This window comes from Pelodiscus sinensis, chromosome 5, assembly GCF_049634645.1.
Source record: "Pelodiscus sinensis isolate JC-2024 chromosome 5, ASM4963464v1, whole genome shotgun sequence".
Taxonomy (NCBI): Eukaryota; Metazoa; Chordata; order Testudines; family Trionychidae; genus Pelodiscus; species Pelodiscus sinensis.
The window spans coordinates 29,659,205-29,674,400 of record NC_134715.1 but is presented as its reverse complement, the minus strand read 5'-3'; the positions used below and the strand labels follow the sequence as shown (position 1 = coordinate 29,674,400).

General features: G+C 39.3%; 1 protein-coding gene across 1 annotated transcript; it reads right to left on the bottom strand.

The window, feature by feature from the left end:
• Positions 1-281: 281 nt before the first annotated feature.
• RRH (retinal pigment epithelium-derived rhodopsin homolog) lies at positions 282-14,390 on the bottom strand. The gene is made up of 7 exons (XM_006119280.4): positions 14,047-14,390; positions 8,079-8,269; positions 6,649-6,748; positions 5,786-5,939; positions 5,226-5,394; positions 4,943-5,121; positions 282-1,990 (listed from the first exon to the last, which is right to left on the bottom strand). The coding sequence occupies exons 1-7, from the start codon at positions 14,264-14,266 to the stop codon at positions 1,888-1,890; spliced, it is 1,116 nt and encodes a 371-aa protein (XP_006119342.2). The 5' UTR covers positions 14,267-14,390; the 3' UTR covers positions 282-1,887.
• Positions 14,391-15,196: the final 806 nt, after the last annotated feature.

Here is a 15,196-nt window from a genome sequence, read left to right as displayed (position 1 = left end):
TGGAGATTCAGGAAAGAAGTGTTCTGTTTAAGTGTAAGATGTCAAAGACAGTACTAAACAATAAACTCAAAGGGGCATATTCTAACACTGAATAACCATACAGTGCAGAATGCACCTGTATTTTAATATTGTAAAAATATTCACAATGAATCTACAACAAATTAGGTTTTACAACTTTTTAAAATATTTTTCAGGCTTTACCAAAAGGATTAAATATATTTAAATAATAGTTGCATACTGAACAGAACATAGATGACTTCATATAAAACTTAAATATTAATAAAGCAGTCAAAGAAATAAACTAATTGTTGGTGCCATCTACTGATTATCAACTGATAGTACCAAAAATATGTGAACTGAAATCCTCTTAGACTGTGCTTTAAAATGTGTGCTCTTTATTCTTCCTTGAGACAGTGGATGTTTGCTTTTTAGAACCGATTACAGGATCTCAGAAATAAATATATTTATTTCGGAAATAAAATTCTATTTTATTGCCAATACCAGATGAAGAGTTCAACATCCAGTATTCTAAAAAGGGTCTGTATCACTTAAAAAAAAGACACAGGCACTAGGTAACAGGACATGAATTCAATAAATTACGTAGATTTAGTTAAATGAAACAGTTGTAACTGAGATCTGTCTGAGTGTTGTTCATATTTTGTATTACTAGTAGACAAGATATTTATTCACCAAACCTCAGAAATACTATGATGAAGTTAACTACCACTTAGAACTGAATCTTCAAAAAGATATTCATCCCTTCAGCCCTGAACAAACTGATTCCCAAAATGAAAATTAAAGAAAATCATGAATCAGGCCTCAAAAATCATGAGATTATCTTAAAATACTTGCCTTCTGGTTTGAACCTTTAACGTGAGCTTAGGTCACATTTTCAAGATTTTCTCTGCAGTCACAAAGGTTAGAATCTTGCTATTTTTAACAGTGAAAGCTGAGATTCTCACATAATAAGTTGACTCCAAGAACCCAGAAAAACAACAAGTATCACAAAACTAATAATAAAGAGAGTTGGCAATGCTGGATTTCCTAAGGCTTAGTTCAGTATTCCTGCACACTACAGTACTCATAGGGTTCATCTACACTTAAAAATTTAAAGTGCAGCTGTGGCAGCGCTTTTAACTGAAAGTGTGACCACAGCACTTGCACTGGGGCTGGGAGCAAGATCTCCCAGTGCTTGATGTAAACCACCTCCAGGAGCAGAGTAGCTAACATCACCGGTGGGTGTGGCTCCCAGTGCTGTAGCCTAGTTCACTGCTGGCACTTTACAGCACTGTAAATTGCTGCACTTGGGAAGGGGGAAAGGGTTTTTTCACACCCATGAGCCACAAAGTTAGTGCTGTAAAGTACCAGTGTAGACTTAGCCATAAGAATAACCTTTTCAGGTCAGATCAATGTGTGCATTTAAAACACAATGGGGTATGCAGGAGAATACTGTGCCTGAAATTTTTGGAAAGGGTTTAGAGTTCAGTGGGGGAAATTACACATACCATATTTGAATTAGGCATACACAACATTTATTTCTGTTCCTGTAGCACAATCAAGCAGATCTTGCTTTATTCTGCCTCTCACACCATTTTATTCCACTATCCAAGAGTTATGAAATACACTGAGCATTCACTATCATCTTTTGAGAGGGAAAAGCATATATGCCAATTGGCCTGATCTGCAGAAGTAAAACCTTGGCATTTAAAAAAAACTGAATTAAATATTATTCAGACAAAAAGAAAAACAATTGGCACATTGGAGTGGGTTATTATTACAATGTGATACAAATGCAATTGTGGCCTAGGTGTGACCACTTATTTCCATTTTGTGTACAAAACATATGCTGTAGGGTAAATAAAGCAGCAGTGCTTTCAAGCAGCCTTGTTACGTCAGTGTGCTTTGAGAGACGCTCATTGGCAAGGCATTATTAATAGTTATCTCCTGCCGAGTTTGACATCGAACCATTGCCAGGATTGCCCTCCGGAACCTGCAGTGCAAGGAGTGAAGCAAAAATTCATATCACGAGATGCATAGATCAAGAAGCAAATGACTCAAATGAGCTATAGCAAGTAGGCTTTTTGTTTTCATAAACTTTTAGAATTCAGTTAGCCTCTACTCTCTTCGTCTACCTGTGTATATCAAGAGAACTCTGCTGAGGTGCGTGGAATTGCATCAGTGTGAAGCTAGTGTGAGTGGACACTCAGAGCCGTTGGATTTTATTAGAGTGGCATTTAAAAATTTGATTTTAACTTTGAGATTACTTTAAGATTGAGATTACTCTGTCTCAAAGGTTTGGCTCCTTAAAATGGGACACCAAAATCTCTCATTTGATCCTCACTTCCCCCAGCAGGTGGTACAGGTGCAAGCACTAGAACAAAGGGCGGGAACCTAAGGCCCAGGGGCTAGATGCAGGGTTTGTTTTGGGGTTGGTTTGGTTTTTTGTGTGTTTTGGTTTTTGCTTCTCACCTGTGCAGTCCCCAACTGATTTTTCTGTGGGTCAGTGGTCCCCAATCCAAAAAAAAGGTTCCCCATCCTTGCTCCCTGACATGATTTAACTGAGCCATAATCCCAAGGGAGAACACCCACAGCAGCAGTACCACCTGTGGTGCTTGGTGGATACCATGAGTAAGGCCAGCACAAGTCAGCCCCACCCACACAGCTGTGAGATAAAAATCTAAGGACTTGAATGGGTGGATGGAAGCATGCTGGTTGTGTTGAACATGAGGGTCTTAGCAAGGGCAGATCAAACTGTCAGGCTTGGAGGGAGGAGCCAGACCACACCAACAACTCAGCAGGAGCAGTTCAGCTCATCTATTTGGATGTCCCAGACCCTGCTTTCAGGTTGGGGGTTGGGAATAGAAGGATTCCAGTGTCCTTAAAACCTTTGTATAACTCCCAACAACAGGCAAAACCCTTTTGATTTTGGCTGTTTTTGTGAAACCAGGGATATGCCCTCAAATTATCTCAATTCAGTATGATACCTATATTCAAAATATGGCTGAGTTTTCTTTTGAAAGAAGAGAAGCCAGCTGTGACTTGTAGGTTGCTCTTAAATGTCTCAAACTACCCCACTATGACACATTCCAAGCCAACCAACGATATCCATAGGACAAGTCACTAACCCTTGGTTGACACTAGGACTTTATTTCAAAATAACCCCCCTTTGGTCAAATTAATAAGCGGAGCGTTCCACACTGCAAGCCTGTTATTTCTAAGTAATAGGCTGCTTATTTTGAAATCTTCTGCTTTTCTCAAAGAATATTGCTAATTTCAAAATAGCTTTTTCAAAATAGCCTTAGTGTGGACACTCTAGTGCTATTTTGAAATAACTATACCTCAGAGTAATTCAAACTAATTACTCCCCAGGGCTTCCTGGTGCTCAAAGTCAAGGTAGCACGTCCACATTAACAGAGCCTGCCTCAGACTAATTTTGAGGCTTCCACGTACTGTGGACATGCTATTTTGGTTTTGGTTTTTTGGGAATTATTAAATCGATGTTAGTTATTTTGAAATAGTTTTCTAGTATAGCTATGCTCTTAGGAACCAGATCCTCAAAGTTATTTATTCTCCTAACTTTAGTAGGGGGACTAAATACCTTTGAGGATCTTCCGGGCATAGGCAACCGGTAGCCTAGGTGGTAGGATGTTAAATTGCAGTTAAACAGCTATTGAGTAGTCAATGGAATTTCCATCAACTACTCGATTAGTCAATAAGGGGGGAGGGCACTCACTACCCCCACTGTGGCTCTGCGGTTTAAATGTAGTAGGAGCTGGGTGCACAATCCCAGCTCACACCAGCTTTCCCCCTCCCCCACTCTTTTGCCCTCTCCCCCACACCACGGAGACAGTGCTGGGGAGGAATCAGCTTTCAAGCCAGTTCCCCCCAGCACCAGGTCCTGCTTTCCTCACTTGCTGCCTCTGACATAGAAGCAACAAGGGGGGGGGGGGAAAGAAGTAGTCAACTCAACTACTCAATAAGCATATGCTTATCAGTAGTCGACTGCTCCCTTACATCACTACTAGGCAGGGGAAGGCTTTGCCTTCCCAAACTGCCAGGCATAACCCCACCCACACTCCGTCCCCAGAATGCCTTCCGTAGGAATTCAGGGGTCAGAGTGTTTCTACCCCAAGCTCTCACCCTTCCTATGCTCTTGGCCAGGAAGGCAGGAGACATGTGGCCTCCTCTATCCAGGGTGCTCCAGGAAGATGGGAGCCATGCTGCACCACGTGGCCCCCTTCATCCAGTGCTCTGAGGAGGTGGGAGCCGCGCAGCTCACCCTCCTCCCTTCCCCCATGCTCTGGAGGAGGAGGAGGCAGGAACCGCATCACACACCCTCCTCCCTCCCACAATGCTCCAGGGGCCAGAGAGGCTGGGATGCATGCACATGCCCCCTTCTGTCTCTTCCCCTCCCTGTGGGGGATGAGACACACTCAGTGACCTTCCCCATCTCCTCCCCTCCTTGTGGGGGGCAGGGCCTCAGCAGATGGGGTGGGGCTGTTGGTGAAGCTGGGGCCTGCCTCCTCTAGCCCCAGCTGCACCAACCACCCACACCTCTGGGCCTAACCAGTCATACATTTTAACCAGTTTTAATTAAAAGTGGGCAGTCCTGGACTCAGATATAATCTGACTCCAACTTCACCCTGATCACATCTTTGCAAAAGATATTATCTGAAATTGTTCTGCGAAATATTGTATTACAACACAACTGAAGATAACATTGAAATGTTGTCAGGCACCTGCCAATCCTATGCCCCAACTGTATTAAAACCTGTCCAAATGATCATCCACGCCTATCTGAGATAACTCAGCGCGGGTTTAACCTTTGAATCTCTTTGTTAAATATTTTGTCGTTATCTTACAGAAGGTCTTTCTACACAACTATGATGCCCAGTAATCATAAAGCAGATGGAAGATATTTGTTTAAAAATGGAACACTCACTTTTTGTTTGCAATGACGTAGATACAGGGGTTATAGAATGTGGACGATTTTGCAAAAAGAGGTGCTATGATGGCCATTGCAGGAGAAATTTTCTTTGGGTCCCCAAAGGAAGACCATAAGCATACAATGGAATATGGAGACCAAGCCACCAAAAACATCACAATCATCACAACAGACATCTGCAAAACAAGAACAAATGTTTGATAAACCAAACCATTTATATATGCATATCAATATCAAAATCAAATATTTATTTAAGAATTCAATCACACCATCACCATACCTTTGTTACATCTACTTGATCAGACCAATCTATGTTGATGCTCTCTAGACAGTTACTGGTAGTGTACTGTTTCATAGTTCTGGAAACATTGTAGTAACAGTAAAACATGACTGTTAAGGGCACAACAAAATTAACAGCAATTACGGTCATTGTATAAGAAACAAAGGACCTGCAAGCCAAAAAAAAAAAAAAATACAAAAAATTACAACTGTGGAGCCATGAAAAATTATTGACAAATACATTATTTCCTAATGTTACATTGTTAATAAATAAGTCAGAATTTTTTTTTCCAAAAGATAAGTACAATTTCTAGAACTTAGTAAGTTTTATTAGAGTTAGTGATCCTTACACATAGGATGCCTAACACTTTCCATTGCCAACTATTTTTACATCCTTTTTTGGTTTGTTACAGACTACATCAGTCTCTGCCTCTGAATTGCCATGATCTTTGAGAAATTGGATTGCATTTTTTTAGGAGAAAACATTGATCACAGTGCTGAGTGAAAATAAGTGATGGACAACAACACTGGAAAAGTAAAACAAAATTTTCAAAATCTTACGCATCATTTTTTCGCCAGTTTATTGTACAAGTGGCTCCTGTTGGATCTGGGGCATAACTAGCCCAACCTACAACAGGCATCAAGGCCCAAAAGACAGCATTTATCCAAGCAGCTAGGATCAGGGAAGTATAATTGCGGGTAGTCATTCTTCTTCCTGTTACCAAGCAAATGTTTTTACATCAAACCACTCTATACTTTTATTCTCTCAAAGGTTTTGTTTGAACCAGAAAGTTTCCAGGCAAGACAATTAGCACATAATTATGATCCTTAAAAGTATGTGCATACTGCAGCACATCCATTTTACTTAAGCTCTTCTATATCACAAATAAATGACAGCTACATACATCTAGAAGGAAAACTAGAATACATCTCAGCATCATCACGCCTTCCCCTACATGAAGCTTAACAATAATAGATGTTGCTGATGTCATATCAAACAAGAGAGGAGAAAGTGGGGGAGGATAGGGAAAATGAAGGAATTAATACTTTTAATTTTTAAAACCTGTATACAACTCAAGAAAAATACAGTATAGAAAACAAACAATATTAAGAATTATTAAAAATACATGTCAACTTCAATTAATATTCTTACTATTATTCTATTATTTACAGATGTGAAGAAGAGTTCTGTGTGGCTCAAAAGCTTGTCTCTCTCACCAACAAAAGCAAATCCAACAAAGATAACGTGACTTGTTTAGCTATGTATGGGATAGCTCATATGTTCAAATACTGCAGAATCATGCCCAAATTTTGGAAGCACATTTCCATAAGAGAAAATCAAAGAACTTACATGAAGGTTCACAGATGTCAATTAATACATGACAGACATTTTTGTGCAAGAGTCATAACCAAGAGTACAGTACCTATATCAGGCCTGCAGATTGTCAGGTAACGATCAATAGCAACAACTGTAAGCAGCCCGATACTTGCCATTCCAAAGAAGATATTTAAGGCTGCATAGATCTGAAATTTCAAAACAAAACATAGCCACTTCACTTACTTGTGCATATGCTTCCACACATTTGAGTCTTTACTGTGTCGAAGCTAAGTGTTACCATAGGTTGTATTCAATGCATTCTTTGGTGACCAGTTTATAAAACTATTAACAAATTGGAGCTGGTTAAGTAACACTAAACATTTTAAAGTTTCAGAGGGGTAGCTGTGATAGTCTGTAACTTTTAAAACAATGAATAGTCCTTTGGCAACTCCAATTCATTTGATGAAATAGGTTTTACCCATGAAAGCTTATGATTCTATATATTTGTGTTAGTCTCTAAGGTGCCACAGGACCATTAGTTGTTGTGAAACATTTTAAGATAAGTGTGTTTGCATAAACCCTCAAAAACCCCATTGAAGGTGTTTGCCAAAAGCCACTCTTTCTTTTAGCTCATGTTAAATAATGAATTTCACAATCCTGGTATGCAAAGTTGTTTAGATTTAACTAATGTTTTTGTTGCATATTGGAGAAACACAAACATGTTTTCTTACTGCAGAAGTTATAACCAGAAACTCACACTATTCTATAGTTTCAATTTACAGGATTTCTTCAGTTTACATTGAGTTAAGTAGAATTCTAAAGAGCCTAAGAACTCAGATCAAGGCAGAGTGGAAACTCTTAGATCTCATCCCAAAAATATATGCCATCCTAAATGCAATCAAATGGGGTCCCTGGATAATGAACATTGGCTGTTATAATTTGAAATTAAATCTGCAATCAGGCAAGCTTTGTGTGGTTTCAGCTCTCATTGTGAGCATTTTGCTATCCTATTATATTTTTCCCAGACAAATATTTTCAAAGTATGCAATTAATATTACTGCTAAATACTCATTTAGCAGTACATGCATCTGATGAAGTGGGTCTTTACGCACAAAAGCTTATGCTTCATTAAAGCTGTTAGTCTATAAGGTTCCACAGGACTTCTCTTTGTTTTTTAAAATCTTGGTTACTGACTGGTAAAAAGCAAAGCATCCATGCATTCTACAATAAGTAATGGGATTTACTTTGTAATTACCATTCTACTATTGGATATTTATCAGCAATGCACATTTGTTTCAATAACCTTCCAAACTTTAATAATGAAAATTAGCAAGGAGTCCTAAGCAAACCCTCAAATACAAATGCAATTGAATTTTAAGGAAGTTCAGCTCCAGACCTGGACCCAAACAGTGCAGGTCAGACTCATTTCTAAAGAATATTAAAAATCTAAGGAAGGTATTTTTCATATATTCAGGTTTGTGTTTAACTGCTTAGTACTTACTTAATCCCTGATTTAATATTAAAAATCTCAAATACCTGGCATCCATTGTATCCAAATTTCCAGCTTCCATGTAGGTCTGAAGCAGCAGACATCGGATAACCAATGCCACTAACCCCAATGTCAGTAAATGCCAGGTTAATAATAATTGCATTTGTTGCTGTCCGAAGTTCCTTGTACTTAACAAAGATGCCTAACACGATTATGTTACTGAGAATGCTTATCACCCCTGTGAAAACACAGTAAAAGGAAGCTTTAGAAGTGGCAGAAATAATGGTACAGTAATAAGAAGTAACAAGTGGAAATGCATATTCATAATGAAATTTAAATACAAAATGGATTTATTTCAATCTGCAAAGATCATATTAAACAGAGATCTTTCCTAATTTAAGGACGTACTGATTCAGTAAGGTGTATAAGGACATGCTTAATATTCAGTGCTAAAGAGCATGCTCTAGTTCCGTACTGAATCAGGACCTCACTCTCTGAGCTCAATGGGTATGGCATGTATCCAGCGTCTCTCAGACTACAATCTTAAAAACTCAGTCCTGAAGAGGCACTGAGTAGGGCTGAGACCTCACTAGCAATGCTGAACACAATGCTTACCATGATCCAGCAGAGTGAAGTAAGTATGGGGTGTAGCAGACAGGCTGGACTGGGAAAACATCTGACACAGAGCAGCTGGCTGTGATACTGCTACACAAGATACAACAGAAGCCTTTACATAGAATCCTCATAGCAACTTCAGTAACTTATTCTCTGGCAATGACAGCTCTGCGGCAGAATTCTAAAATAATGGAAAATGTCTACTTTGCACAGAATTTGCATCTGATTAGTGATATGTAAACTAGAGTGCCTTGAGCATCCATGTCCATCCTAGGCACACCCACTTCCTCCCTTTTCATCCGTGCTTAGCTCACTGCAAGCATAGGAGTTTGCACACATTGTTGAACATAGTGTGTACTCCACTCCATGAAGTCCAATCCTGCTTCCTTTGAGTTTTCCAATGGACTTCATTGGCAGCATGGCTGGCCCCAAAGCGAGGGCCATTCTGCACATCTGTGTGCTAAGCACTGGCCCTCATGCTGGAGACACTCTACAGGGTCAATGTGAATGAAGTCTCCATTTTCTGGTCTCTCCGTTAATGATTTCATTGTACATCTTCAAAACAAAGCACCTTAATTTTTCCTACACTCACAACCAGCAGTGTATGGTTGTCTCATTGAATATACAGCCTCCTGAGAAATGGAAACAATAGCACCAATAGAGTTCTAAATCTTAATGAGGTGTTCACTTAGAATCTTGATTACTAGTAATCAGGTGCTTAGAACACACAATCATGCACATGAAGTCAGGCAGAGTGAAAGATATGATGTTCAGACTGCAAAAGGCCAGTTTTTCTTGGGGAGTGGAAGATCCAACTCTTGGCTGTCAGTTACTACCTTTCTCAATTACAGTGCTGACTATCCAATGCTGCACTCTTGAGTTTCTAAAGTCGATTCCTGAGCACCCTCCCTCCCAAGTCAATTTACTCCCTGAAATCTTTAGTTCTTCCTGCTGCTCTATCCCAACACTAGCGGGATTTATGACGTTCTGCTGGCTCCCCTCAATCCTGACAGACATTATTCAAGTTCTACTGACTCTGGCATATGAAAAGAAGAAACAAAATGTAGATACTAAATTGAACAAAATTTAAAGATTGAATACTTCTCTTCTGTCTCTACTCATGTTAATGCAACAGTGTCCAATCAGTTATCTACTGCTGGTTTATAGGAAGTATTGTGTACAAAGTACTTCAAAAAATTGGATGCCTCCCCCAACTCTCCTCAGCATAATACAATCTTTACACAAGAATATGCAAAGTGCAGTGCAATTCAAAGGAAACGCCTCTGAAATTTTTGAGATTAAACAAAACAAAACAAAACAAAAAAAAGTCTTGACACCAATGATGTTCAGAATATTCTTCTCAATACTTTTAAGCTATGCATATAAAAATATAGAAGATCATATTCTTATGCAACCTGGCTGCATGCCATTCAACCTTGCTAGACTGAAACTAAAAACTATGGAGCAAAAATTCCTTTGAGAGAATTTCTTTATGCTAATGACACTGCTCTTGTCTCTCATAGTGAAGTTAACCTACGCAAGGTCGTAAATCACCTTGAACTTTCTCACCTACCATTAGTGTGAAAAAGATAGTAATGATGGGGTAAGGCACAGAATGTCAGCCTTCCATTCACTGATACCCATCTCCAAACTGTTGACTCATTTTGTTACCTGGGAGCTACCATTAACAAGAATTTATCATTGGATGAAGAGGTGTGCATACATATTTGGAAAGCAGCCACCAACTTTGGTAGTGTCGCAAAATGAGCATAGAAGGACAAGAAACCAAGACTAAGAAGGCTATGCTCTTGATTGATAAAGCCTGAAAAATCAGCATCTTTCTTTATGGCAGCGAGACATGGACCTCATATAGCAGACAAGAAAAGAGACTCAATAGCTTCCATCTATGGTGCCTGAGATCCATTCTAGGCATCACTGGGCAAGATAAAATTACCAATGAAGAAGTGCTTATGAGGGCAAAATCTCCAGCCTGATAAGCTATTATCAAGTACAACCATGTTCATTGGTTGTATCAGATTCATAGGACAAAAGATGTCCTAAAGACATATTTAATGGTGAGTTAAAGGAGAGTCAAAGACAGAGAGGATGCCCAAAGTTTCAAGATGCCTGTAAGAGAGACCTAAATTGCTTTGGTATTGAGCCACAGACTTGGGAACCTCAAAGGAAATATCATTAGAGTCTGGAAACAGGCATCACAGAACATGATAGACAGTGGCTCTATATACTCAAAACCAAAAGACAGTAAAAAATGAGTGAATAGCCACGGACAACAGGAAAATGCCTTTCATTGCACTCAGTGCAATAAAACCAAAAATAAAATGTTATCCAGAATTGGCTTTTATAGCCATCAAAAAAGCGGTAACACCCTCCTATGACCTCACATCTTCAATAACCAAATGTCTGTCAAGACAAAAAGTGTCATATAGTGTGAAAGGGGAGAGAACAGATGCAGTACAGACGACCAGATATTCTCTCACCACCAGAGGTAGCATAATGGTAAGAACTAATGGCTTCAAGCACCTCAGTGCATATGTATAGCTCCCACTGGTGATCAGTAAGACATGCTCCCAACAACATGGGCAATACAGGTTTATATATAAAAGTACCTGCATAATGACTAAACCATAATGGCCACCTACGTAGCCAAGTTACATATACAAAAGACATAAATAGAAATCAAGCATCTTACATATAGGAATAGAAGTGGTAAAATCCTAGAAAAGAAAATCCTAGAAAATTAGAGACATTTTATTATACATGTATGTCACTGTAGGAGTTTCTATGAATTACTTCTATTACTGAAACTATCATATTGAAATCAAACATTTTTAACACAAATGTAGGACTGTCTCGTGGTTTTCAGCCATATTTCATTCTTTTTATTATCACAAGCTGATCAGAACATTACCAGTTACCAGAATGTGCATGTGTTCAGACAGAAAATGTTTCCTGCACAGCAGGCATTTAAATGGTTAGGAGGCCCTGGGTATACCTAACAGTACTGATGCCACTTATATTTTGATGATTACCAATAGCAGAAATTTTTGAAGTGGCCCCAAGCCACTCCGGAAGGGACGAGGCCTCAAGCGGAAAGGACGGGGCCAGCATGCTTCCCTAACCATGATTGGCCTGGGGGTGGGAGAGTGTGTGAAGTCTTTGCTCCCTTTCCCCCAGAGATTCCCCCCTAGGTGCCCATGCCTCCAGCGGTGGGAAGAGAGTTTGCGCGCTCCCCCTTCTGCCCTCAAGCCAATCAGGGTCTGGGGGTGGGGGAGTTTTCCTCCCACTCTGCCAGGAGCATGTGCTACTTCTAAGCGCCGCACAGTACTGGCAGGGTGGAGGAAACTTCGTGGGCTTTCCCCAGTCCCCAGGCTCTAATTGGCCTGCGAGCGGGGGAGCCACAGGGCCTCTGTGGGCCAGATCAACTCTCTTGGTGAGCTGGATCCAACCCAGAGGCCCTTCAAGCCCTGCAATAGACCCATCTGTAGCTCCCACATCAGTGGCCAGGTGGGAGAGAAAAAGGAGAGGTTTGCCCTTGCTATTCTCCTTGTCTTCCCTGTTAATACTGCTCTTCATAAAATGGTGAAATTATTTGCTAAACCAGACATTTATACAATATTAATCCAGTCAATTGAATTAAATCAAAGTCTGAAAAAATTACCTGCATTTCTGACCGTGCCAGTGTTATTCATTTATCTGCAAAGGATTTGGTAGCACCAAGTAGAAAAGCATATTTAGGGTTTCAATGCAGTAAATAGATTATCTGCTATATATTTTAGAGAGTTTTTATGTCTGTCTATCCATCTGTCTGAGAGTCCATTTGTTCAAGAACTTTTCCTGAATGGTAAGAGCTAGGACCACTAAATTTGGTATGCAGCTTCCTTTTATCCTAACTTAAAGCAAGGTCAGGGTTTGGTTGGACCAGGCACTAGGATGTGCCTGGAATGTGATTGTTTTTCATAAAACAAAAAGGGAGAGATCTGGTGGGCGGGACAGTTATACTAGAATGATCACAAGGGGACATCAAGGGGCCAGAAGGAAGCAGGGGTAGAAAAAGGGACAGTTATTGACTATATATTTCAGAGTTTGTCTGTGTGTCCGTCTCTTCCCCCATGGCTGCAGAAGCCATGGATAGGCACTTCTCACCTGGCCCCAAGCTGCTGTGATGAGATAGGGCTGGGGTAGTCCTTGGGGCAGCCTGCATACTGAACCCCTCATCCTCAGTCCCACCCCAGAACAATGATTTAAATGAAGAAAAACATTTTTTTTTAAATTAAGGACCCATTAAGGACCCAAAGAATGGCAAGTAAATCTTCTAGTTATTGAATATAATACATTCTTAGAAAAACTACAATTAAAAAAAAGATTAGAGCTGTTTGAAATATCAACCTTTATATTTAAAAAACTAAATTTCATCTTAAATGGAAAGGTGATTTATCAAATACTACACAAAAAAAGATTCACTGAGTAAAATTTGATCTTATAATTACCTCACCTAAACCATAAAAATCAGAAGAATTAGTTGAAAATATTTCATAAACTAATTCTAACACTGAAACTAGATGGAAAAAGTGTGCTCAAAATGTACAGTTTTTCCTAACAAAATATTTATCTCTCAAGTGGTTTAATATTTCTATTGAACAGGCATAAAATAAACACAGGCATATTTTTAATTGTGACAGATTGTATAATTAAAGTGTTTACTCTAGAAACATTCAATTCTCTTACTGAAACATGTATTATTTTCCAGAAAAGTTATTCCATATTTGAGAAGGATCTTGGCTCCTCTAACCTTTGTGCCGCAACCCCATACAATCAGTGGGAGCACACTGCCTTTGGATCAAGCCCCCAACCTGTGTGCTACATTTCCTAAAATGCGTCATCACTGAAACATACTAGTAAACAAGAGCCTGCTTATTTCAATCAATTAACAACCCCTTACCCTCCGTGACATTCCAACACTTCTGCTTACGTCTCCTACAAAGACACCCCTGCACACACTCAGAGTGCACACACATTATTGTGAATGTGTCATCATCAAGAGACAAAGAAGGATAACATGAAGCACTTCACTGAAAAATGCAAAATGTTACAACTTCTGCTTTTACTCTTTTTGCATGCTGACAAACTTCTGCATTTGTTTTTGCTATAATCACGTATAAGCAAAATACACTTTAAATAATGCCAAGCCTTAAACTGTAAGCTTTATTTCAGAAATTTTTTCTACACATTTTATACCCTGTTACATATCTACCTTCAATTTGAAAAACACTTTACCTTTTTCTTTTTGAAAATAAAAGGCATTTCATTGGCATTTTGCCCCAAAATGAATATAGAAGCCTAAATTCCCATTTAAAAAAAATAACCCACTAAACACCATACCTGCTGTTATTAAATAAGCTGCAACTATATTGTGCTCAGTCTGTGAAAAGGCTGACTGAGCCTCATTTTCACTTTCTGATGAATTAGTTGAATCATCCCAAAACATTTTAGACTGAAGAAATGGGGGTATTCCCTCCATGTCAGTTCTTCTCGAAGAGGACATACACAGAAGACTCCAAGAGCCTTTCAGGCAAATTCTTTCACTATGAAACACGGTCATTGAACAATTTTTTAGAAAGTTCCCCCCTCTCACCCTCCACTGACAGGCTACCAACAGGATTTAATTGGACTACACAAAGGAGTTTACATTCTCGATTTGCGCAAGGAAAAGCTTCTAAAGCAAAACAAAGACTTGCACAGAACTAGGTGCATTTCAAACAAGATGCTTACATTTCAGAGTCTTATTGCTAAAGAGATTAGCTATCACATGCCCCCATGCTTTTTACTTCAACTTTTTGTGCAACATTTCAAAAGGTCTAGAAAAAGTTGGCTAGAATCAGAAGAACTTTGGCCTTATTTGGAATTAATTCTAATAATCAGAGCACATGATAGGAAGACTAAAAATAAAGATGCCAGTTTCTCTAAAATGCAGGATATACTTAAACTTCACCTTTCCTCCTTAATTTCTCAAAATCTTTGCTAATTTGACTTGAAAAATTTTATTAGTATATACTAACCCTTTAATCATTTCTGTGTGCTAAACCTCTCATAATTCTTTTTGTGTTAACCACAAGCATTTTATTTTGTGTACATACTGTCCTTGCTATAAGTCCAAGATACATCCCAAAAAACTTGGACTTAGAATCATAGAATCATAGAGCTAGAAGAGACCTCAGAAGGTCATCAAGTCCAGCCCCCTGCTCTACGCAGGACCAATCCCAACTAAATCAACCCGGCCAGGGCTTTGTCAAGCCGAGACTTAAACACCTCTAGGGATGGAGACTCCACTACTTCCCTAGGTAACCTAGTGAAATAGTTTTTCCTAATATCCAACCTGGACCTCTCCCACCACAACTTGAGACCATTGCTCCTTGTTCTGCCATCTGTCACTAATGAGAACAGCCTTTCTCCATCGTCTTTGGAACCTCCCTTCAGGAAGTTGAAGGCTGCTATCAAATCCCCCCTCTTCGCTTCTGCAGACTAAACAGAC